This window comes from Carcharhinus amblyrhynchos, chromosome 5 (genome assembly GCF_965287045.1).
Source record: "Carcharhinus amblyrhynchos chromosome 5, sCarAmb.v2.hapA, whole genome shotgun sequence".
Classification (NCBI taxonomy): domain Eukaryota; kingdom Metazoa; phylum Chordata; class Chondrichthyes; order Carcharhiniformes; family Carcharhinidae; genus Carcharhinus; species Carcharhinus amblyrhynchos.
In genome coordinates this window covers 81,543,552-81,570,375 of record NC_137328.1, presented here as the reverse complement: position 1 = coordinate 81,570,375, position 26,824 = coordinate 81,543,552, and the positions used below count along the sequence as shown (strand labels likewise).

The 26,824-nt window shown below is 41.8% G+C and overlaps 1 protein-coding gene across 5 annotated transcripts in view; it reads left to right on the top strand.

Moving 5' to 3' along the window:
* Positions 1–2,343: 2,343 nt before the first annotated feature.
* rgmb (repulsive guidance molecule BMP co-receptor b) overlaps positions 2,344–26,824 on the top strand; it is a 156,834-nt gene continuing 132,353 nt past the window's right edge. For all 5 annotated transcript variants that reach the window (XM_080189080.1, XM_080189079.1, XM_080189081.1 and 2 more), the window contains exon 1: positions 2,344–2,519. In XM_080189080.1, coding sequence (XP_080045206.1) covers positions 2,515–2,519 — 5 coding nt within the window. In that variant the 5' untranslated portion in view covers positions 2,344–2,514. The remainder of the gene's footprint in view (positions 2,520–26,824) is intronic.

Sequence of the window (26,824 nt, the reverse complement as noted above, 5' to 3'; positions counted from 1 at the left end):
CGAATCTAGATGACCTTTCATCAGCTCTGACATCTACTCTCGAAACATTGGCACTATTCTCTCTCCACAGATGCTGTCAGACCTGCTAAGGTTTTTCAGCATTTTCTGTTTTTGTTTCAGGGTCTGGCCAAAGTAGACTGGCAGCAACTATTTGTAACAAAATCCACATCAGAATAGTAGGAGTCATTCAAAAAGTAAATAGAGGTCATGAAATTCAATATCCTGATCCCCCTTCCCCCATATCCCTTTATCCCTTTAGCCCCAAGAGCTATGTCTAATTTCTTCTTGAAATTTTTTGCCTCAACTACATTCTGTTGTAGTGAATTCCATACATTCATTATCTTCTGGGTGAAAAAAATTGCTCCTCACCTCAGTTTTAAAAGGTTTACCTGTTAACCTCATATCTGGTATACCTCCTCTGCACTCTCTCCAATGCTTCCACATCCTTCTTAGAGTGAGGTGACCAGAACTGCACACAATATTCCAAATGTGGTCTCACCAAGGTCCTCTGTAGTTGCAGCATAACCCCACGGCTCTTAAACTCAAAGCCCCTATTAATAAACACTAACACGCGGCTCTATCCACTTAAGTGGCAACTTTCAGAGATCTATAGATATGAACCCCAAGATCTCTCTGTTCCTCCACATTCCTCAGAACTCTGCTGTTGACCCTGTAATCCGCATTCAAGTTTGTCCTACCAAAATGAATCACCTTGCATTTATCAGGGTTAAACTCCATCTGCTACTTTTCTGCCCAGTTCTGCATCCTATCAATGTCTCTTTGCAGCCTACAAGAGTCTCCACCTCATCCACTACTCACCAATCTTGGTGTCATCAGCAAATTTAATAACCCATCCTTCAGCCCTCTCTTCCAAGTCACTGATAAAAATCACAAGTAGCAGAAGACCCAGCACTGATCCCTGTGGTACACTGCTGGTAATTGGCCTCCAGTCTGAAAACTTACCCTCCACCACCACCCTCTGTCTTCTATGAGATAGCCAGTTACTTTTCCAACCAGCCAAATTTCTTCTATCCCACACCTCCTTACATTCTTCATGAGCCTACCATGGGGAACCTAGGATGGCATCCTAGTAAATCTTTTCTGCAACTTTCCCCAGTGCCCTACCATTAAGTGAGTAAGTCCTGCCTTGGTTCAATCTACCAAAATGCATCACCTTGCATTTGTCTAAATTAAACTCCATCTGCCATTCGTTAGCCCATTGGCCCAACTGATCAAGATCATGTTGCAATTGGAGATAACTTTCTTCACTGTTCACTGTCCTACCAATCTTAGTGTCATCTGCAAACTTACTAACCATGCTGTCTCTATTCTCATCCAAATCATTAACATAAATGACAAATAACAGTGGACCCAGCACTCCCTGAGGAATACCGCTGGTCAAAGGCCTCCAGTTTGAAAAACAATTCTCTACAAGCGCTCTTTAGCTTCTTTCAAGAAGCCAATTTTGTATCCATTTAGATACCTTACAATCCCTCCTTAGCTCTCCATTCTACCCCACCATCTTCCAAGTATATAATTCATCATATTTCTATTCCCTTTCGATTCTGTGGTAGTGGTGGGAACCCTCACAATATTTAAGAAGCATTCAGGTGAGCACTTAAAATGCCACAATATTCAAGTGCTGGAAAACTGGATTATGATAGGTGCTTGATGGCTGGTGCAGACATAATTGGCCAAAGGATGTTATTTTACTGTAAACTCTATGAGTGTGATCTTACCTGCCACTCATGCCAATCTCCCACTGCTGCGAGGTTGGAGAATTTGGCAGTCAGCCACATCTCCATTCACTGGCGCGGGATGGAAAAATCCCGCTAGTGTGGGCGATTGTAAGATTCCGGCCAATGGCTCTTATCAGGCTCTTTGTCTTATATCCATGACATCTTTGTCAATCCCTCCTTACCTCTGACCTATCACTAACTTTCCATTCTACCCCACCGTCCTCCAAGTATATAAATTCATCACATTTCTATTCCTTTTCGATGCTGTGGGAGGGTTATATGGTCTGGAAACATTAACCACGTTTCTCTCTCCACAGATGCTGCAGGGACTACTAAATTAATCCAGCATTTTCTGGTATTATGTCAGATTTCCAGCACCCGCAGTATTTTGTTTTTATCAAAATATTGTGAGCTGGCACTTCTGAAATTAAACAAGTTTCACTCCTCCCATTGCAGCCACCCGCAGCAGGCTGGCAGTGTCCGGTGCAGTATGGGAGTTGTAGTCCAGTTCAGCTGAACAGCTGGAGGCGGCATCCGGGTCTCTCCATCACAGAAAACTACAACCCCCAGAGCGCAGCGCACCCACGCCGGCGCACTAAGCGATTGCAACATGGCTGCGCCCGTGATGCTGCTGAGAAGGAGCTGAGGCTCCAGAATCAGACATGAAGCTGTTGGACTCCCCAAGTTAAAGTGGAAAAGAAACACGCGAGGAATGCAGAGGTTGCTGCACGCTGCTCTCTTGCCTGCGCCCGAGTTTGAACATTTCTGACCTCCGATGTGGTAAGATTTATTCAGTTCGACTGTCTTGGTTACAGCAGATTTACAACTTGTTCTTCTACTGATGCAAAAAAAGGTTTAAAAATGTGACAAAACCTTCCTCCATCAGTCTCACTGAGGTTATTCGTTACCTGTCGGAGCTGAAAGATGAAGAATGGGGGAAGGGGGAAGCTTCTTTCAGTGTGATATTGGAATGCTCGGCTTTACTGGGAGGGACAGGGAGCTGGAGCTGCTGGTAGTTCCTTTGGTAAATGATGCAAGTTCTGAGCACCTGGTACTGGCTCTGTAGAGAGCTGAGCCAGGCTTGTGTGGTGTTGCTGAGCTGGAGGAGAACTATCCTGGATTGGCCCCTCTGTTGAAGTGATGTCACGGAGTGGATAGCATCATTGCTGACCTTTGTGATGTCACTGAGCTGATGAGCTAATGGGGGGTCACTCATATTATGTCACCGAGCTGGTGAGCCAATGGGAGATCACAGTTATGATGTCACTGAGCTGGTGAGCCAATAGGAGATCACTCAGTTATGATGTCACTGAGCTGGTGAGCCAATGGGAGATCACTCAGTTATGATGTCACTGAGCTGGTGAGCCAATGGGAGATCACTCAGTTATGATGTCACTGAGCTGGTGAGCCAATGGGAGATCACTCAGTTATGATGTCACTGAACTGGTGAGCCAATGGGAGACCACTCAGTTATGATGTTACTGAGCTGGTGAGCCAGTGGAAGTCACTGAGTGTGATTATGATTGTTTACATTGGGTTGCAATCTCAGGATATGGGGGTTCGTCATTTAGGAGTGAGATAAGGCACAATTACTTCATTCGTAGGGTTATGAATTTTTGGAAATTTCTAGCCCAAAGGCTTGTGTATCAAAGGATATGGGGAGCAGGAGAAACAGTGGAGTTGAGCCCAGATCGGCCATGATTGTGTTGAATGATGGTGCACAGCCAGTGGGCTCACGACTGCTCCTCTTTCATGTTCTTGATATTACCGACTTGATAAGCCAGTGGAAGATCACTCCCTGGGAAGCCAGTGGGAGACCACTCCCTGTTGTGAAATGATCTAGTTGCTAATATAAAGGAATGCTATTCTGTGTTGTAGCATCACAATGGCTATTTCCCCTTTTTTCATTGTGGCTTCTGTTTCCTATATGCTTTCATTTCACAGTGAATCAGAGAGAATGGACATCTCTTTTATCCTAAATAGGCCAATGGGTGGCCTATTAGAAGCCTTTAAAATTATGATCAAGTAGATACAGAGCATGTATTCCATTTGTAGGGTACAGCAAAATTAGATACCAGAAAAATAGGGAATTGAACTTCTTCACCCAGGGAACGGTGAGACTGTTGAATTCGTTGCCACTGAAAGTCGTTGAGATGATTAGTATAGCGATGTATTTAAGGGTACAGATCGCTTCAGTATCTGAGAAATTGTAAATCGTACTGAACACGGCAACCCAGTCATTTTGGCCAACGAAATAAACTGAACACTGCAATCTTTGGTGAGCATCTTCACATCTGTGCATTAGAGGGAAGGCCAATAATGATGAAAATATTTGGGCCTGGCTGACAACCCTGAGGAACCCCACAGCAATTTTACAACAACAATTTGGCTTGATATAATGACTTAAATATCTAGCCTTCGAGTCAACGCAGTATAATCCTGACAGCTCTTTTTCAAAGTGAAGTTTGAGTAACAGCAGAAAAATCTATGTGCTTCAGCCAAGGCATCTATCTAACTGTCTATCTGAAGTTTTAGGATCTGATTTAGGTAGAATTACAATACTTTGCATTTGTATATTTTGTTCACAACACCTTAAATCAGGAATGATGGGTTAATATAAATTTATTAGGATGGAAGCTCTGACCTATTTGCTGGAACAGATTTCAATCAAGGGGACAATTAACTTATTTTTCTTCAGCAGTTGATTAAGCAGCTAATGTCAAAAATGCTGGAGGTGCACAGCAAGTTCAACATCAACTATTGATGGCGTGTTTCCTTCCACATCTCCAAGCCTGTATATGTTTAGCCTAAATGGGTAGCTGGATAAGCTGGTGCAAGAAATTCCCAGTGATACAGATGTGCTCATTAGACCTTGGCGGCAAGGTCTATTTTGGAGCAGAGGATGTTTTATTTTCATGTGCTCATGCACAGCCTAGCCAAGTATAGCACAATGCTATCATTGTGCCCCCAAAGGAGAAAATGTTGTACCTCTTAATGCTGAGATCCTTTTCCTTCATGAGCAATAAGCCAAGTCTTCTCTGAAAGTGGCAGTAATATTGAAGAGCACTACATGTAGCAGTCACTGAAATGATGAAGCCTGCCACCAGTTGTTAGGTTTACAATGCTAACATGGCTCTTTAATTGTATGTGGATGAGAATGTGGAAATTTTAGGTCACTCGTGAAAATGTGATACATTTTCAGAAATATAGATTGATTCGACCTCACTAGCAATTTGAAACTCATTAAATGTGCAGTTTTGGACACTGCTGTAATGCATTCAGCACCAAGTGCACAAAGCTGCTTTATTCCCTTGCTGGAGAGCATTTCTTTTGCATTATGAACAGTAATATTAAAACTGAACTGACCTCCACCAGGTTTGTCCTCATGGGGAGGCAAAAGTGAATTGAAACACGTACAATAGTGGCAGCTTTTACCAGGCCTATGCATTTCAATTTTGCTGTGAAATTTAAAGAAAATTAAAACATTTGATTAATCCTCAACAAGAAATGCCAGCCTTTTGTGTTGCTTTCTTGAGGAATATTAAGACACAGCTTGCTTTTAGCAAGAGGATTTTCAGCTGGTGATGATATATATACCTATCAGATTTTCTGTAAGGATATACTGATGTCAAACTACCAGAAAGGGTACCTGAATGTTATTTTCCATACAAACCTTTGGTCATGAACAAGGTGTTAACTGGGAGAAGAATTTCTCTCCCTTTGCTAATATACAACAACACTGTAATGCAAGAGGAAGGCTGAAAAGCAATTGAGATTATATTCTTTCCTTTTTGAAATATTTGGGCAAAATTTAATATGAATGATGGGGGTTTTGCCTGCTGGCTGGAGAACTTTCGAAAGCTTTGCGTTGCCTCTTTTTGGGAAGGCCCACCACATTACAAAGAACAAAGAAAATTACAGCACAAGAACAGCATTTTGGCCCTCCAAGACTGCACCAACTATGCTGCTCAACTTAACTAAAACCCCTTCCGGGGACCGTATCCCTCTACTCCCATCCTTTTCATGTATTTGTCAAGCCGCCCCTTAAAAGTCACTACCTGTCCGCTTCCACTGGCAATGACTTCCAGGCACCTACCACCATCTGTGTAAAAAAAAAAAAAATCTGCCTTGTACATCTCCTTTAAACCTTGCCCCTCGCACCTTAAACCTATGCCCCCTAGTAATTGACTCTTCTACCCTGGGGAAAAAGCTTCTGACTATTCACTCCGTCCATGCCTCTCATAATTTTGTAGACTTCTATCAGATCACCCCTCAACCTCTGTCGTTCCAGTGAGAACAAACCAAGTTTCTTCAACCCCTCATAGCTAATGCCCTCCATACCAGGCAAATCTTGGTAAACATTTTCTGTACCCTCTCCAAAGCCTCCACGTCCTTCTGGTAGTGTGGTGACCAGAACTGAACACTATATTCTAAGTACTGCCTAACTAAGGTTCTATAAAACTGCAACATGACTTGCCAATTTTTAAACTCAATGCCGCAGCCGATGAAGGCAAACATGCTGTATGCCTTCTTGACTATCTTCTCCACCTGCATTGCCACATTCCTTGACGTGTGTACCTGTACACCTAGATCCCTTTGCCTATCAATATTCTTAAGGGTTCTGCCATTTACTGTATATTTCCTATCTGCATTTGACCTTCCAAAATGCATTACCTCACATTTGTCTGAATTAAACTCCATCTGCCATCTCACTGCCCAAGTCTCCGACCTATCTATATCCTGCTGTATCCTCTGATGGTCCTCATCGCTATCCGCAAATCCACCAACCTTTGTGCCGTCCACAAACTTACTAATCAAACCAGTAACATTTTCCTTCGCATCATTTATACATATTAGAAACAGCAGAGATTCCAGCACTGATCCCTGAGGAATGCCACTTGTCACAGCCCTCCATTCAGAAACGCAGCTTTTTACTGTTACCCTCTGTCTTCTTTGACTGGGCCAGTTTTGTATCCACCTTACCAGCTCACCTCTGATCCCATGCGACTTTACCTTCTGCAGCAGTCTGTCATGAGGGACCTTGTCAAAGGCCTTACTGAAGTCCATGTGGACAACATCTACTGCCCTACCCTCATCAATCATCTTTGGCACTTCCTCAAAAAACTTGATCAAATTAGTGAGACCTGATCTCCCCTTCACAAAATCATGTTGCCTCTCACTAATGTGTCCACTTATTTCCAAGTGGGAATGAATCCTATCTCGAAGAATTCTCTCCAATAATTTCCCTACCACTGAGGTAAGGCTCACTGGCCTGTAATTACCTGGATTATTTTTGCTACCCTTAAACAAAAGAACAACATTGGTTATTTTCCAGTCCTCTGGGACCTTCCCTGTAGCCAGTGAGGATACAAAGATTTCTCTCAAGACCCCAGCAATTTCCTCCCTTGCCTCTCTGTATTCTGGGGTGTATCCCATCAGGCCATGAGACTAATATTTCTCAAGAACCCCAATACTTCCTCCTTTTTGATCTCAGTTGACTTAAACTATCTATGCACCCTTTCCCAGACTCATTATCCACCAAGTCTTTCTCTTTGGTGAATACTGACGCAAAGCACTCATTTAATACCTTGCCCATTTCCCCTGGCTCCACACATAGATTCCCTCCCTTGTCCTTGAGTGGGCCAGCCCTCTCCCCGGCTATCCTCTTGCTCTTCATGTGCATATAAAAAGCCTTGGGATTTTCCTTAATCCTGCTGACCAATGTTTTCTCGTGACCCCGTTTTGCCCTCCTTTCTCCTTGCTTAAGTTTCTTTCTGACTTCCTTGTATTCCACACTTGCTTCATGTGTTCCCAGCCTCCTAGCTTTGACAAATGCTTCCTTTTTCTCTTTGACTAGGCTCACAATATCTCTCGTTATTGAAGGTTCCCAAAATTTGCCATACTTATCCTTCATCCTTACAGAAATGGGAATCCCTATCAACTTACACTTGAAAGCCTCCCACATACCAGTTGTTGATTTTGCCCTCAAACATCTGCCCTCAATTTACATTCTTCAGTTCCTGCCTAATATTGTTGTAATTAGCCTTCCCCTACTTTAGCACCTTAACTTGAGGACTACACTTTACCATCAGTAACTTAAAGTTTACTGAATTGTGGTCACTGTTCCCGAACTGGTACCCTACTGGAACATGGACCACTTGGCCAGGCTCATTCCCCAATACTAGGTCCAGTCTAACCCTTTCACTAGTTGGACTATCTACGTACTGTTTCAAGAAGCCGTCCTGGATACTCTTTACAAACTCTGCCCCATCCACACCCCTAGCACTGATTCCAATCAATGTAGGGGAAGTTAAAATCTCCCATCACAACAACCCTGTTACTATTACATCTGCCTACATATCTGTTCCTCTACCTCTTGCTGGCAGTTGGGTGGCCTGTAGTCAGTCCCCAACATTGTGACTACACCTTCCCTATTCTTGAGCTCTATCAATATTGCCTCGCTGTATGAGCCCCCTGAGGTGTTGTCCCACAGTACAGCTGTGATATTCTCCTTAACCTGTAGAGCAACTCCCCCACCCCTTTTACACCCCCCTCTATCTCGCTTGAAACATGTATATCCTGCAATGTTAAGCTGCCGATCCGGTCCTCCCCTTAACATCATAGTTTCTAATACTAATCCAAGCTCTGAGTTCATCTGCCTTACCTGTTACACTTCTCGCATTGAAACAAATGCACTTCAGTCCACTAGACTCTCTTTGATTAGCAACCTCACCCTGCCTGCTGTTCCTCTGAGTCTTACTGGCCATACTCTCTGGTTCCCCTTCAGCTAATTCACCTTTGCTTTGGTTCCCACTCCCCTGCCAAACGAGTTTAAATCCTCCCATGTGACACTAGCAAACCTCCCGGCCAGAATATTTATGCCCTTCCAGTTTAGATGCAACCCATCCTTCTTGTACAGGTCTCACCTGTCCCAGAAGAGACCCAATGGTCCAGATATCTGAATCCCTCTCTTCTGTACCAGCTGTTTAGCCATCTTCCTATTCCTAGCCACACTAGCACGTGGCACAGGGAGTAATCCTGGAGATGCTGCTTTTTAACTTTCTACCTAACTCCCAAACAATCACTCAGCTGGGCAGTGGTGGACTTTTCCCGAGACCGAGGGTAAGGGGACAGAGGGACCTCCCTGCTCCCACCCAGCAAACCCACAAACAACTGTTAAGAGGATTGGCTTTTTGGGCTTCTTGCATGGTCAGTCCCTTACCCTACTGCTGGGTGAATACCAGTGGTGGTGGGATGAGGTTCTAAAGTCCTTAATGCCCACCTAAGTGCTTCAGTTAGTGGTAAGACAAGAAGTCCATCCATGGTCCTTTTTACTACTAACTTAATCAGGGCAGAGGAGGGAGGGTGGCATCTTCCTGCCCAATTAAATGCCCCTCCTGTGGCTTGGTGATACAGTGGTTATCACTGCTGAATTACAGTGCCAGGCACCCAGGTTTGATTCTGGCCTTGTTTGACTTTGTGTGGAGTTTGCATGTTCTCCCTGTGTCTGTGTGGGTTTTCACTGGGTGCCCCAGTTTCCTCCATGGCCCAAAGATGTGCAGATTAGATGGATTGGCCATAGTGAATTGCCCCTTAGTGTCCCAAGCTGTGTCAGTTAGATGGTAAATGTGTGGAGTTACAGGTATAGGGTGGGAAGAGGGGGAGTCTGTCAATGAGTTGGTACAGATTCATTGGGTGGAATGGCTTCTTCCGTACTACAGCTTTAGTTTATTTATTATTGTCACAAGTAGGCTTGTATTATCACTGCAATGAAGTGCCTGTTCAGGTACATTGAGGGAGAATTTAGCATGGCCAGTGCACCTAACCAGCACGTCTTTTGGACTGTGGGAGGAAACTGGAGCACCCGGAGGAAACCCATGCAGGCATGGGGAGAACATGCAAACTCCACACAGACAGTGACCCAAGCTAGGAATTGAACCCGGGTCCCTGGCACTGTGAGGCAGCAATGATAATCACTGTGCCGCCACGGTGCCCCATAGGTCGGCATGCCACCGAGAAGGGCATTCTAAATTTGTAGAGCTTTTTTTAGTCAATCTAAAAATGTGTCAATTGCTGGCAAGACTGATTTTTCAGGTGGTGGGAGACTTTCATTTCAAACTGATTTGCTGTCCGTGTGGTGAGGAATGTTCCACAATGCTGGGAAGTTTAAAGCTTCAGGATTTTGACCCAGCTTGAACCCTGTTGAAGGGGTCCTTTGCTGGGGGAGTGCTTGGGATGATCACGAGTGTGGGAATTAGGGTACTGGTTGGCAGACAGTGTTTTGTTCTGTGAAAGCAGAAAAGCAGGAGTGTTCATTGACTCAACATTTGGTGAGATCACCACCACACCTCTGCCTACCCCATCCCTGCCCTGAGTTTATTCCAAACCTCCTTTTACAAATTACCTTTGTCACTTCAGCGTGCTGTCACGTGCTTTCCTTCGGCACATTGTCGCGTGCTTTGCTTCGGCGTGCAATTTTTCTGGAAAAATTCATCTTTATAAAATAAGGTGCCACGGTTCTGTTTGTTTCTCTTTTTTTCTCAGCAATCCCGAGAGCAATTAGAGCTGGGCAACAAGAATTGGCCCAGACAGTGATGTTCACATTTTGTGAAAAAATAAAATATCTGGCAGTCCATCCATAGTAAGATCTTTTAACAATCCCAACTGTGCAGTTCACATTTTTATGGTGCAGCCCGCTGTCCAGTCACTAGCTCCAGTTAGAGCTAGTGATTTGTCACACCATGAGGTCTCCCCAATAAATTCCACATGACTTGATGGTGTGATGATTAATAATTTTTCACATCGCCAACTCATGATGGACCTTTTAGCAGACTGTTCTCTTGCATTTAAGATGTTTTCGTTGGTACAAAATACATATTCCGTGTCCTGGTTAATGTTCCTACTCTCAAGTAGTACCACCAGGGGAAGAAAAAGTTTATAATAAAAACAGGAAGTGCTGAAAAACCTCAGCAAGTCCAGTCTGGTAGCATCTGAGGAGAGAGAAACAAAGTTAGCGTTTCAAGTCCAATATGACTTCTTTGGAACTGGAAGAAAACATTTAACTGGTCATTCACCTGTTTGCTGTTGGTTTATGCTGCTGCCACTAAACAGTTGTCATTGTTGCTGACTTATTAGTAGTTGTTCCACTCCAGATGTGCCTAGAATTATAAAATATAGAACTGAAGCAGTCTCTTTGGTCTATAAGGTTTCCTCTGATTTTTTTTTAGTCACTGGATCTATCAGATTTGATGTGGGTATGCCGGCGTTGGACTGGCGTAAACACAGTAAAAAGTCTGACAACACCAGGTTTTAGTCCAACCTATTTATTTGATAATATACTCACAAGCTTTCGAGGGACACCCTCTTCGTCAGGTGAATGGAGAGTTCACCTGACGAAGAGGGTGTCCCTCAAAAGCTTGTGAGTATATTATCAAATAAATAGGTTGGACTAAAACCTGGTGTTGTCAGACTCTCCATTCACCTGACGAAGAGGGTGTCCCTCAAAAGCTTGTGAGTATATTATCAAATAAATAGGTTGGACTAAAACCTGGTGTTGTCAGACTCTCCATTCACCTGACGAAGAGGGTGTCCCTCGAAAGCTTGTGAGTATATTATCAAATAAATAGGTTGGACTAAAACCTGGTGTTGTCAGACTTTTTACTCTATCAGATTTGGCAGTTGGGGTAACAGGTTTTAAAACTCACACTATTGGATTGAGAATCTCGTGCTGTGATGGATCAGGAGCCTTAGGTCATAGATTGGAAAGAGAGTTGCAACATAATAGTACGAACTAGCTAATTGGGTGTGTTAAGAGATTAGTATTGTAATGCAGGCAAAGTTGCCAGAGTTTGTTGGGAACTTGGTCTTTTGTTTAAAATGTCTTTGTTTAAGTTGAATTGTTACTTATTTTAGTGATCAGTGTGAAACGCTAACCATAATTTTGGGTCCATTTTACCGCCAGCTCTTTTGTTGCACAAGGTCTGTTTTTAGACATGGTTATCTAAGTTGTCCTATCAGTTTGGCTGGAGTTGAGGATTGGGCTGTGAGAGAAATTGTGATGGAACAGCTCATCTTACCAGCAGGAATGTTTACTGAGAATTGGTACTTACCTCTCTCTTTTGGATATGGTGATAATATAACGACATTCTATTTGCGTGATTTGTGGAAATTGAAGTTCTTTTAACTGATTCGCTCGCAACCTTCCTGTTATTTCCAGGCGGGTTTCCAGTGATAAATCACCTGACCTTCAATGATGGTTTGTCACAGTTTCTGCTCTCTGTGGGCAGTCACTCTCTGCTGTCCCATACGGCATCTTCCCTGCTGACATCCACAGCGATTCGACCTAAACTAACACAGCAGAATTTCCAGAAGACCTCCCATCTCTGTTTCCTGCCCCTACTGTGCTAGTCAAGTACTGTTCTACCATCTGGACAACAAATTTCAGCCTAAAAAATTTTTTAAAGTTTACGAATAGTTTAAAAACGGCTTTATCTGGTATGGAGTAATTTGACTATTCAGGGAAATGCTGATATGAAGGCAATAACTATTGAACTTACAGGCTGACCTTTGCAGGCTCTGAGTAAGGTCGCCTGTGGGTTGTGAGGTCAGGTCACTTGTTGAATATTTATGGCTTTTAATGAGTTTCCACTGTGCCACTGCAGTGTTACCACACTTTCATTACTGCTGGTGGATCTGGCACAGGCTGCCTGTGTTCCACTTGAAAGCTTTTGCAGTTGAACACGTTGGTAGCATAAGATGTTTACTTGAGCCCCACGGAGCTTACTGTCACATTATGCCATATTCAGAAAAAGACTCGCTGAACTGGAACAGCTTACTCCCAGGAAAGAGCTAACCAAACATAGCTGCTGTTGTCTTTATTATGATCACATACCCAGTGCCATTTCCATACTGAATGTAAAGTGGCATGCTTTGTTCTGATGTTGAAAATTTACTGATTTGATGTACCTGATTGTGGTTATTGGCCAGCAAGAAGTATCAATAAAATATTTGTGATCAATACGTAATCTTGCGATACCGCCGCGCTTTGAGGTATCAGGGTGACTGGCAGGTGATGCTTGCATATTTGAATATGTTTCCAAATCCTTCATGGGCTAACTACTGATATTAGTAACCATGGTAACACCACATGCAGAAACCCCTGTTATCTAGGCAGCATCTGTAAGACATTTTGTCTCTGCGGATAATGATTCCACTTTTAAATTTTATTTTTAAAGTAATGACCGATTTGCTTTATCCTGAGCATGTGCAATGTCTTTCCTGTGCTCCTCGTACAAGTGCAACCAGATGCAGACTATTTTCCCATACTGATCAACAGCACCCATTCTTCTCCATCTTCTACTGTGATGGCATTAAAGCGAAAGGATGGGCGGACTTGCATTTATTATTATGTCTCAAAGGGGCATCTAATGATTTTCTCAAAGTGAATTATTTTATGGTTGAAAGTGGCATCCGTTTTACACAGAAAATGTTTCTGTCATTTTCTGCAAAAAAGGCCATGTAAGGTCAACATAACCATTCCAGCTCAAATTATGAATAATGTAACAAATGCCTTACAGAGGTACAAAGTCAACATTATTTACAAAGTTGAATGACATTATGAAGGCATGGCTCATCACTGAACCTCGTGATTTGTTGCCATTTGTTCCTACACAACGGAAAAAATGAATAGCAAATATCCTATTTTGACTGACATAATACTATGTCATAGCTGTATTTAAAAAAAAATTAGCCAACAAGTGTTTCAAGATCACATAGTATTGCGCTACGATGAATATCGTTAAAGTCATTCAGAAGTGTGCGCACAGACAGTGCATGTCACAGAGTGATCAAATGTTGTTAACTTTGATTTTTCTTCGGGGAGTTCCATTCAAAGCAAAGAATTAGTATTGATGTGTCAATTTTAAGTAGGAAGAGGGAAGTGACCGATTTATTTCTTTGAGACCTGTGCAGAAAGGCATTAAAGATTTAACTAAGGCAGGAGTTACGCTTCATTTTGTATTTGAGTTGTTGCCATACAAATCTTTAAAGAGCTCGTGAACATTCAGTTCTTATTTCAATAGACCTTGTGAAGAAAGGATTCACATCCCTGTGTTGCTGTATATCACTGTGAGTGTGTCTGCTTGAACAATCAAAACATTACTGGCATTTTGAAGACTTGGATGAAACTATCATCTGTTCATTCACTTTCCTTCTCTGTTGAGGAAATGGGCATCAGTTACAAGAAAGGAAAAAGCAAAGCTAGAAATATCCACAGTAAAAAGCAGGCAAGCACTTGAATAGACAGCCCTTAGAAAAATAGAGCCCTTCATAGACATACTGGAAAACTTCTAAATGCATGCAATAAATGTGTTCATTCTGCAGTTAGCGTTTTGATGTTTAGGTTTGCCAGAGAATACCGATAGTTAAGTCAAATGAAAAAAAACTATGTAAAATCAGGCATTCTGAGAACCTTACTCAGATTAGTTTAGAATCTGACTTTATAAATTAAATTTTGAAGTGTGAGGTGCTAGAGCCACATTTCCATTCACTTGGACTTGTTTCCTTCAAAAAGACATGGGAGAGAATTTTCTCTGTTGTAGTTGGGACACTGAGTCCCCGGTCACTGCAAAGAGGGAAAAGATTTTGGGCCCCATTGGCCTTAATATTAACCCTTGATGATGGCCAGGAGAGGTCAGGATTCAAAGAGAAAAATTCGGGAACGTGTCCCAAACTATTGCTATTTTATCAGTGGTGAATGTTCAAAGTGTTTCAGTGTCCTGCTGTGGAGAGATGGATCCTTATTAATATTTTTAAATCGAACTTCCGCAGAGCTTCAGGAGCTTGATTTAAAGTGACAGGTGCTGTGAGGATTTTTCTGGGGTTTGGGAAGCCTAGAAGTGAAAGGGAGAAATTCTACAAGGTAGTGCCTTTTATAGCAGTGCAAGGAGGAAGGGCAGTACTGCTCCTGGCACTTTTATGGAAGCCTTTGGCCTTGCCCACCCAAGGCTCAATATCCAATCTCTTTGTTCTGTTGTCCTCCTTTCTTTCTGTGCTACTATCATGGCCGACGTACCTTCCAACCCTTCTCCCCCAGTTGCCAGAGACCATCCCCAAGGGATCCTTGTTACACCCCTCCCTCCTAGTGGTTTACCACCACCACCACCACCACACACACACACAGCTTCCCCCCCCCCCCCCCCCCCCGGATTGCAGCTGTTCAGCACGAACAGGGACAAAAAATGCTAATAAGGTGCCCCTTTTTAGTTCAGCAGGAGACCTGTGTCCCCAGCATGCCCAATTCTATGGCCTTTCTTGCGTTTCCCGCACACCCTCCTGACATTTCAGTAAATAAGTCCTTGCGTCAAGTGTCCTGACCCTCGTTATTGGCCAGAAATTTCCTGAGGGGAATTGCATTAAGCTTTACTGGGCCTATAATAGGGTGAAGGCCCAGCCATGGAAATTAAATGAGACAGGAAGGACTGTTCCAAATTATTTTTTAAAATAGAGTATGGCCTATGCTGGGCCTTTGTTGGGATTATCGGGTTTGTGGGTAAGATGTGGGGCAAAGTTGGAGACAGGGCTGGGAACAACCCAGGAATAGAAAGTAGCTGCAGACCTTTTACTTCCAGGCTTCAATTTTATTTTTCAAAATTACACTTTGTTCACAAAATTTGTAAAACTTAACAATTCAAACTTGATGCTATATCAAGTATGAAACAAATCAGTTTCCTTCAGCATGACACACAAGGTGCCTCACTACATTTGCCATTAGTATTATATTTACCATGTAAGTTCATGTCAAGCAATCTCTAGTGCAGACAGCTCAAGAGCTGTCCCTTGGAGCTTTAAGCATTGGGCCTTTGTGGTGGCTGCCCCAAGCTTTATTTTGTCCTTCATTCAGCCAGTAATGCTGGACCTTGGACAATGCCAGCTTGCAATATTCAGTTATCACAGCTCTTTATATTGGAAGACCAGCAAGATTAGTAAGCATCTTTCACCAGGTTGATGTTGCACTAGCAGCAGATGGTGTTGTGGAATTCTGTATCCCTGGAAATAACATAGGGCATTGAGTCCTGCATTAAGGCAGCATGGTAGCACAGTGGTTAGCACTGCTGCTTCACAGCTCCAGGGACCTGGGTTCAATTCCCGGCGTGGGTCACTGTCTGTGTGGAGTTTGCACATTCTCCTAGTGTCTGTATGGGTTTCCTCCGGGTGCTCCAGTTTCCTCCTACAGTCCAAAGATGTGTGGGTTAGGTTGATTGGCCATGCTAAAAATTGTCCCTTAGTGTCCTAAGATGCGTAGGTTAGAGGGATTAGTGGGTAAAATATGTAGGGATATGGGGATAGGGCCTGGATGGGATTGTGGTCGGTGCAGACTCGATGGGCCGAATGGGCTTGTTCTGTACTGTAAGCTTTCTATTTCTGTGATTACTGAGCAGTTCAGGATGAACCGCCACACACAACATTGCACTTTTTCCAGTCCTGCGTGGAAAAGGCACATTCAGAAGAATATAGGCAATTTTTTTTTCCCCAACCACAACTACGTTGAGGGAGACTCTAGAAGTGAAGGAAGGAGGGCCCTTCTCATCAACAGCAGGCTACGTCTTGGTGGTAGTTTGGAAGTTCCAGTGATGTGGCATTCTGCCAAATGGCTTTGACAGTTGGCTCAGGGAACCATCTAAAAGGATCCACCATCTTCCTTTTATGCAAAGCCTTAAATAGTCTGTGTGCAGAAAACTGCCAAATGAACTTGTGATGAAAGGTATTTTTCTGCACAGACTTTGCCATGAGGGACGAAGTACTATATGGTCCAACTGACTGTCGCAGAATGCTCCAATGTGTCCAGACCCAATCTTTGCAAGAGTTGGGACAAATAGAACATCAGACCTGGTGTTTTTTGGTACTGAGGGTCATGCACTGCTTGATGCAGCCACACAAAAGTAGCCATCAAGGCAGCTCTGAAGAACAGTCGTGCAGACTCAATATTAACTCTGTTTCTCTATCCATAGACGTCAGACTCCTGACTCTCCAGCATTTTTTATAATTAGGAATCAAGGTGAGGTTGGGGAAGCTTTTTTCCCTCTAAATCGAGACATTTTTATGTTGTGTCTGTGGACACTATCCATTTTTCGTCTCCAGTTAAAGTGGAAGACGGCTCAAATGATTGCCATGGTAGAGCTGTGGGATATGAGCATGCCTGCACAATGTAGAGCAGAAATTAGAGTGCTTCTTGTTTGCAGTGGGGAGGGAACATTGCTTCCACATCTCTAGTTTCTGTTTCACCATGCCTTTACAGTCCTTCCATGTTTTTATCTATATCCTGGTCTGCCTGAACCCGACCCCCAGAACCTCAAGTTGTCTGACCTGATGGTAAAGGAAGGATAAAGGATCAGTTAGCCTACTATTGACCAGTTCAAACTGATTGCAGATACTCACCAGTCTACACACTAACAATGGATCACAGCAGGAGCCTTATTGATCACCAGCAGCCCGTAGGTTCCAAGGTTGGCAGCCAGGTACATTCATGTTTGTGCCATGCTAGGATTTTGATAATACTCTTTTGGGGTCTTCTGTTGAGCTGAAGTAACATTGATGGATTTTGAGTTTCTGCTGCTGGGAAAATTTACAGTTAAGGCAACTATTCGTGAAGAACTAGTGTTAATGGATTTTGCTACTTTAAAGGTGCCGTAAAGTGTGTGTTCAAGGAACTGTATTTGTTTTAATTGCACTCTGCTTTAAAGAAGCAACAAAAAAGATTGAGCCCAGCAGCTTGAAATTCATATGACATTTTATCTTGCATTTTATCTTTACGCAAAACCATGTTAGGTTTAATTGATTAACCAAACATGTTGGGCAGGACATCTTTATTAGAAGAAAACCTTTTTTCTTCTGAAATGAAGTGTTGTTAACATTTGTTCTTAAAGGCTTAAGTATCCATGGAATTTGGGTTAAAATGTGTTGATGTGAATGTTTATGATAGGTTTATATTCTTGATAAGAGGATGTAACTTTGATTGTTTGTGCAGCTGATCTACATCTACAAAGATTTGTTCACAATGGAATGTATCTTCAGGAAGTAAAGGATGAATATTTGTATCCAGCCTACAAGACTCTAGTTATGGAGTTGGGGGTGACACCAGATGACACCTTAATCCAATGAAAGTGGGTAATTTAGACTTTGTTCAAATAAGGGATGAGGAGTAGTCAGAAGTAGGGATAAAAGTTGGAAAATCAGTCTTTATTGGTACCATTTGACCATGGCTTTTGTGGTATAATTCTTCTGAGACACAGACCAACATGTTGTCACTTTGGAGACAAGAAGAAGATAGGAATTGCTTTGTGCTGGCAGCACTCAAATCCTAGCATCTTGAGGGATAAGAACATTCCATGTGGTTTTCATGTTATTTTGCTATATTTTTGTTAAATATATGTAACATCTTAATAAATTCTCCTTGATTCATAAATACTAGTTATTTACACCTTGTTAGATCAGGCACAACCGAGGACCCCATTGTTAGAAATTAAGAATTTGGAAATAGATATTTTAAGTAAAAGAATTTCATACCTCAAAGCCCCTGAAATTTACAACATCTTCACCCTACCCAGACATTCCTAATGTAAGGCCCTGTGATGGTGTAACTACCCAGGCATTTTCCCCGCGGGGTGACTGTGTAAGGCCAGCACAGAAAGGAGGGAGTGAGAATCTATTTATCCTGAAAAAGCCAAGTGCATCTTTAAATTTTTCTTCATACTTTTTTGTTAGTAATTATGCAGATCAGGGTCATGGTTAAATCTAATAAATTAACGAATGTATTGGGCCTTAGTTGTTCAATTACAAAATTAGTACAATGAAGGTAAATGACATTTGATTTTAATGCTTTCCTCTTGAGCCCACTTTGTAGCTGCAGGCCTTGAATCAGCTGTTGTTTCTGATTTTCATGCATAATACATTAAACCCATATGGTGGCAGGACTCCAGGATGAGGATGATCCCACGCTTCTTGCTGTGTGAGGGTGAGATAAGGCAATAAGGGGAAGAGAAGACACAATCTCAACACTATCATACTGCAAGAAAAGCTATGGTAAGTGTGGGGGCTCAGTGAAGTTTCACCCAGTGTGAAAGCTATTTTCTGGTTTTCTTTTGGTCATTTGTCTCTACAAGGAAGAAGTTCCCTTTCTGTCACAGATTGTCTGGACTGCACATTTCATTTGAAAGTTTGTGGACGCCCGATTGTGCTTTCCTCAGACTGCTTGAAATGATAACAAAAGCAATAATAATATGCAGTGTCAGTGGTGGGGATTAGTGTGCTGCCTTGATTCTTCTGCTAGGCTTGTGTTTGCTTATTTTTTTGGGATGATCATGATTTTTTTTTAAGCTTAGATGAACCTTGCAAACTGGAGTAATGCACTTCGCATCTAACATCATATCACTTTACTGAAAATGTAACTCTGCAGGAGAAACAATTAACAGCAGATTGTATGTTATATTATCGTTTATAACCAATTTCTTCTCCTTGGACCCTGGCTTTCAACAGAGGAAAAGTTATTTATTAGTGTCACAAATAGGCTTACATTAACACTGCGATGAAGTTACCGTGAAAATCCTCTAGTCGCCACACTCCGGTGCTTGTTCAGGTACACTGAGGGAGAATTTAGCACGGCCAATGCACCTAACCAGCACATCTTTCAGACTGTCTTCAGCTTCAGGAGGAAACAGGAGCACATTGACATGGGGAGAACGTGCAGACTCTGCACGGACAGTGACCCAAGCCGGGAATCAAAACCGGGTCCCTGGCACTGTGAGGCAGCAGTGCCAATCACTGTGCCACCCCAGACTTCTGCGTTGAACATATCTTTCAGCAAATCTGACCTATGTCCTTCTGCAGCCGTTTGATATCTTTGTACTTTTATTTGAATAAAAAAGAACTAACGTCTTGAAATACAAGTTCAACAGGTGCGTTCGGTAATGTGGCTTCTTATAATCTAACCAAAAGATGGCTGCATTTGTTTGTATTTTGGTTGACAAAGCAGCTGCCAGAGACAAAAACAGCTATTGCAAGGACAAATACCTCATGGAATTTAACTGGGAATGAGAGGGAGATAATTGCCCATTTATTTGTGTGGCAATTTTATTATTATCCTCTGATATTTTGAGGTTGAAACACTGCATTGGAGAAAGCGCAAGAGGATGGGTGCTAGGACTACTAAGAGGAAAAGATGGGGGATCTCTGCCTCGCGTAAGCTTTTCTGCCATCTAGTCTTGGAGGAAGATTGATGACAGCCATGGGATACTCACGGTCTGGAAGCACAAAGCATTACAAAAATGAGAAATCACAGTAGAATTTTGGCTGCACAATTTTGTTTTTTTTCAATCTGTTTTCTTGAAATTGAAACAAAGCATGATTGGGAAACACCAGTTAGCGATTGTGCGATATAAGATTAAGATGGTTAATATAAATTGGAAACACAAGGTAAAATAATCAGAGATAAAAGACATTATCTCGCGGCTGTTGCAGTTATGAAGGGGAAACATTTATCATTTACTCAGTTAGACACCAAGTGCAGGTGCATTAATCTGTAAAAATGCTTCTAAACAACGTTTTGTTAAAGAATTAAAATGTCGTCATTATTATGCAATTAACATATCTTCTACTGGGATGCTTTGTATGGAAGTCATTTGCAAGCATTTTCTGGAATTTGGGATCCCGAAGCAAATTTTCCATCTGTGGCGCACTTGAAACGGGCCGATGAGACCACTCCATGGCTTCAACAAGAAAGGCAGCTGTGAAAGCAAACCTTTGCAGTGGAGGTCACTTGGATAAGTTGATGTTTTAAATGTCTGAAGCTACAGACATGATCGCTTTGTTTTCTTTTTTGCGTCGCTTTTTCTTTTAAAGGAAATAAGTAGAGAGCAGCAGGCTAGTTACCCGACCAAATAATTTTCCATTCCCAGCTGACCCAGCACTGTAACACAATACAATTTGTTTTACATCTAAAGATGCTGACCCAGTGTAGTCAAGTGCTTAGTTATGTAGCTGACTTTTCCATAGTTTTACTTGGACGCCTACCAGAAATGCAGACACAAGAGGTTGTGACTGAAAAAATGTATTTATAAAGATGCAATTTTACACTTGGGGTAACCTGATAGTTTAGAACTGTTCAGAAGATCATGTGTTTATCCAGATAGATGGTTATTAATGGCTTCATGTTTGCAATTAGTAAGAATTGGAATACACTACAAACTCGCGTAGTTAAATGTTATCATATGTATATTATACTTATATATTAAATAGTTGTATGTAATAATAATATTTATTCCCATAAATGTATTTCTAATTAAAATCATTCCAGCAGCTATACTCCACACCTGACATAATATTGCAAAAAGATATGTGTTCTGCATTCTAAGTAGGATTGTTTCAGTGTCTGTACAATACTGTGTATGTATGTAGTTGCAAAAAACTGAAGTGATTAAGCTCCTGACCAAATGCCGCAAACGCATCTGCAATAATCATTTTGTCAGATCAGCTTGGAAAAACTCTGACCATTAAGCTGGAAGATTGTGGATTGAAGGACTTGAACATATGGAAATAGAACCAAAAGTCTATTTAAACACTATCATTTGTGGACAGGTAGAGCAAGATACCCTTAAATTACAGGTTAGTTGTAGCTTTGAAACTTCTCCCAGTTTAGTTTGAAAATTAATACTTATTTGAAATCTTTATTTCTTATCAGGGGATAAACAATTTAAATCATAGGCTATTGAATTCCTGAATCTTGTTCTGCCATTTCTGGCTGATCTGTACCTTAACTTCATTGAGACATCTATGATGTATATTACTGATTCCCTCCTCACCTACTAAAAATAAATTAGTGGGGGGAATTTGTTCACAATGCCATGCAGACTATGTTGATCCATCAGGGGTGAGCTAGCCTCAGTGATATCAACAAAAAATGTTGTGCAGTTAAAAGCCTGTGACATTGTCTGCCACTTGAAACAGAGTTCTGCAAACACATTTTTTTCCTCCTGTTGATCTCTTGAAAATGTGAATTGTCTTGGTATCCTGTCTTTAGGGAAGGGAGTTCCAGATTCTCACCACCCTTCGTGTGAAGGCTTCATTGTTTTACTCTTTGAAGGCTTAGAACTAATTTTAAGTTTGTGCCCATTGTTCTGGATTTTCCTGCAAAAGGAAGAAGCTTTTCTGGATCTGTACTGTGTTGTACCCCCTCCAAAGTCAAATCCTTTATAAGTTGCAGTGCCCAATACTGCAGGCTGTACTACAGACGGAATCTGACTAAGACTCTCTGCAATGGAAGATGATGGCTTCCTTTTTGTATTTCAGCCCCCTTCATATAAAGGTCAACATTCCATCAGCTTTTTTGATGACATTTTGTACATGTGCACATGAGTTTTTTAAGATTCAAGAAATAGGAGCAGAAATAGACAGTTCAGCCCTTTGAGCCCACTCTGATACTCAGTGAGATCATGGCTAATGTTCTGCTTCAACACCATTTTCCTGCACTACCCCTGTCTCCCTTGATGTTTTTAGTATCTGGAAATGTATCAATCTCAGCCTTGAACATACCCAACAACTGAGCCTCTATCCTTTGAAGAAATTCCTCCTCATCTCAGCCCTAAGTGATCTGCCTCTTATTATGAGAATGCGTCCCCTTGTTCTTAACACCCCATCCAGGAAAAACATCCTTTTGGGCCCTGTAAGAATTGTATATTTGAATGAGATCACCTCTCACTCTTTTAAACTCCAGAGAATAAAGGTCCAGTCTCTTTAATTGTTCCTCATAGGACAAACCTTCCGTCTCGGGAATTAATTTTGTGGACCTTTGTTGCACTCCGTCGAAGACCAGTATACTTTCCTGGGGTAAGGAGACTAAAATCGCACATTTTGGTATGGTCTCACCCAGGCTCTGTAACTGTAGTAAGATATCTTTACTCCTATACTCAGATCCTCTTGCAATAAGGCTAACATACCATTTGCCTTCTTACTTGCTTGCTGTATCTGTATATTAGCTTTCAGTGACTCGTGAACAAGAGCACCCAAGTCCCTTTTGAAGTTCAATACTTTCTAGCCTCCCACCATTTAAGAAATGCTTTGCCTTTCTATTCTTCCAAGCAGAGTGGATAACCTCACATTTCTCCACATTATATTCCATCTGCCAAATGCTTGCCTATTTGCTTAGCCTGTCTGAATCCCCTTGCAGCTTCTTTGCACCCTTCTCACAATTCATACTTCCACCTGGATTTGTGTCATCTGCAAACTTGAAAATATGACCCTTAATCCTCACATCTGAGTCATTGATATAGGTTGTGAATAGCTGGGGCCCAAACACTGATCCTTGCACTACCCCACTAGTCACAGCCTGCCAACCTGAGAATGACCCATTTATTCCTACTGTTTTCTGCCCACTAACCAGTTCTTAATCCATGCCAGTATAGTTTCCTTAGTTCCATGTTTTTTTTTTGCTAACTTGTGTATAACGTTATCAAAAGCTTTCTGAAGATCTAAATATACCACATTCACTAATTCTCCTTTATCTATTCTGCTAGTTACATCCTCAAAAATCTCTCAGCAGGTTTGTTAAACATGATTTCCCTTCTATAAATCCACGTTGACTCTGCCCAATCCAACCACTATTTTCTACATATTGCTGAAAAAAAAGACATGTTGAAGCTTTTTGTCTTGCACTCATCAGGACATTTTGCAAAATACTGTGATAAGCAACAATTAATACACAGGAATAAAACAATTGCTGGATAAATGCAGCAGATCTGACAGCATCTGTAGACAGAGAAACAGAGTTAACGTTTTGTGTCCGTTCAGAGCAGAAGATGGATGGAAATGGGATGGATTATATAATTGGAAATAGGGGTGGAGAAGGTGGAGCAGAACAGGGAGTCAGGGATAGGGAAAGCGAAATTGATAAAGATGTCATGGACACAAGACAAAGGGAGTGTTCACATAGAATTGAGAACTAAAGAAGGTGCTTATAGTGGTGTAAAGGTAAAATATCGGTTGAGGAAAAAGACAGACATGTCAGAAGCACTATTTTCAACATGGCATCATCGGAATAAATGTGATGGAGGCCAAGAAGCTGGGGGAATGGGATGGAGTCCTTACAGGAAGCAGAGTGTGAGGAGCTATAGTCGAGGTGGTTGTGGGGGTTGGTGAAGTTGTAATGAAATTTGGTGGTCAGTCTATTGCCAAAAATGGAGACAGTCGAGGAATGGAGAGAGATGTGGGAGGTGGATCATGTGAATGTGAGAGAGGGCTGAAAGAGAACTTCCCTTTCCTACCTTTTTTTTCCCTTTTTTTTATCCCTCTTTTCTACCCCTCTATTTCAGAAATGCTCAAGATGCATTTTCTGAGTGTCGTGTTGTTACATCCCTTGTAGAGTCTAGCATTTTCTGTACTGCTAATATCACGCCAACAGATCTGTAGTTCCCATTTTCTCTTCTCCATCCTTTCTTAAATAGTGGGGTTAAATTTGCTGTCTTCCAATCTCCAGGAAGCATTCTAGAGTTTATGAAATTTTTGAAGATGACCACCAATGCATCTACTATCTCCAGAGCCACCTCTTCCAACACTTCGGGATGTAAATCATCAGTTCTGGGGGATTTATCTACTTTTAAGTCCCATTAATTTCTCTGATACTTTTTGTTTGCTAATATTAGTATCTTGCAGCTGGTGGGTTGTGTACCTGGGCACCCAAATCCCTGTCCTTTTCCACAGCTTCTAGTCTCTCTGTTTGGAAAACACTCTATGACTTCCTTGGATCTGAAGTGGATAACTTCACACTCCCCATTGAACTCCATCTGCATAATTTTGTCCACTCACTTGACCAAAAATTGCAAAATAAGTTTGCTATTCCGAAGCATGGTGCTCTCTTTCTCTATAACCTTAGTTGGCGTGTATAGTCATAATGCGATTTTCATTCTATTAGCAAACCAAGAAAGTTTTTAGATCTTTGGAATATGAGTTACTTTTTGAAATCATATTTTTACTTTAGTCATTTCCCGATGTGGTGTGAGGTGATATTATGTTAGCCAGGTGTTCTGCGTATCACGTGTATGTTTTTCTTTCAAAAATACCGATGGTAAGCAACTTTTTAGATTTCCTCTTTTGCTAATTTAATTAGTAGCGAAAGGTGGAAAAAAAAGGTGCTCGAGTCGGCATTAATTACTTAATATGGTTGTAGCAACATAGCACCTAAAATGATTAAAGCTTTTTTATTTTACTTGGACCATGTATTCTGACATTTTGAAATTTATTCATGTATTCTTATTCAAAGCGTATTCAGAAATATTTCTGATTTTACCACTGTTGATATGATACTTTCCTTCTCTGGTGAATTTAAAATTTTACCTTTTAAAAGGTTTGCCTGGTCATATCTATTCTCCTGAACCACGTTGGTTAATTGTCATCTTCCTCATGGAATAGTTTGTCTTTATCTCCTTCCTTAATTATTTTCTGCTTTCATAATACACCAACCACATTTATACGTTTTCTATCCCAGCTTCCAGTTCCCCTGACATCTGCTTTTCTTCTCCCTCCCTCATCCACCTCCATGAAATCATTAACAGCCTCAAAGTCTAGGTGATTCTTCTCCCACGAACAGACAGCAAGGTTTCTTTGACAGTTCTGCGCTGGAACCATTTTGGTCGCAAAAGTGAAAAATGTTAGTACACATGCATGCTGACCACTCCAATCTTTTTGGTGCTGTTTTGGTGCCATCCCTGACTGCTTAGTGCATTCCACAGCTCCCTGCTTGGTGTCTGCTCAGGAGCCACATACAGTGGTATGGTAACAAATTGGTCATGTGACCAGACAGTTACTAGAAATCAGAGGACGTGAGTTCAATTCAGTGAATTACTTCAAAATAAATGTGGAATAAAAAGATAGAATCATTAATAATGACTGTGAAACTGCCTGACTGTTTACAAATCTCCTTCCTAGGGAAGGAATACTGCTGTCCTTACCCAATCCATACTCCCACACCTCTCTCTCTCTCCCCCCCCCCGCCCCCGCAGCCAATATGATGGACTTGTAACTAAGGTTTAAGATGGCTCAACAAGCCACTTATTTGTATCAGAATCACTAGGGATGAACAATAAATGCTGGCCTTGCCCAATGAATGAATAAAAAAAATTATCTTTCCTGTTGCTGTTCATCATGCTGTAGCCCTGGTCCTAATAGAGATTATCATAGAATCCCCACAGTGCAGAAGGAAGCCATTCAGCCTGCACTGACAGCAATCCCACCCAGCCCCTATCCCTGCAACTCCATGCATTTACTCTGCTAATCCCCCTAACCTCCACCTGCTTGGGACACTAAGGGGTAATTTATCATGACCGATTAACCTAACCCGCACATCTTTGGACTGTGGGAGAAAATAGGAGTACCCGGAGGAAATTCACACAGACGTGGGGAGAATATGCAAACTTCACTGGAGAGTGTGCAAACACGTTCAGTCACCTGAGGCCAAAATTGAACCCGGGTCCCTGGCGCTGTGAGGCAGCAGTGCTAACCACCTGTGCCAGCCTAGATTATGGAATTAAAGATAAGCATTTGCATTCTTTCCCTTCACTGATTTGCAGTTGGCAGGGGCCACTGTAGTGACAGTCAAAACATCTCGAACACTGAGAAAGTAATTATAAATAACACTGAGAAAGCTAACACTAACAGGCTCTCAAAAGGATTAACAGGAGACCAGTCGCAAAAGACTTGGCTGATAACAATGTTACAATTTGGAACGAAGTGCTTTTGCTACTTTTTAATCAAGGAGTTTAAGTTGCTAGTTTGCCATCATAAATTGGGTAAAAACACTAGGACAACTATCTCTGGCCTCCCCAAATTGGTAATGTGTTTGTGACATATTTCTGTTGATCCTGTTCATAGTAAATATTGTTAGATGGTGTTCCGGAATCTTATAGTCTGATGTCTCCACAGATGTACCTGTTTTGAATGCATTCTAATAATGTGTTTCCATTTTAGCACTGTTTTAAAAACTTCCCAGATAGCACTGCCAGTTTGATTATTTCCCTTAACCCTCAGCATTGATTTGATGTTGT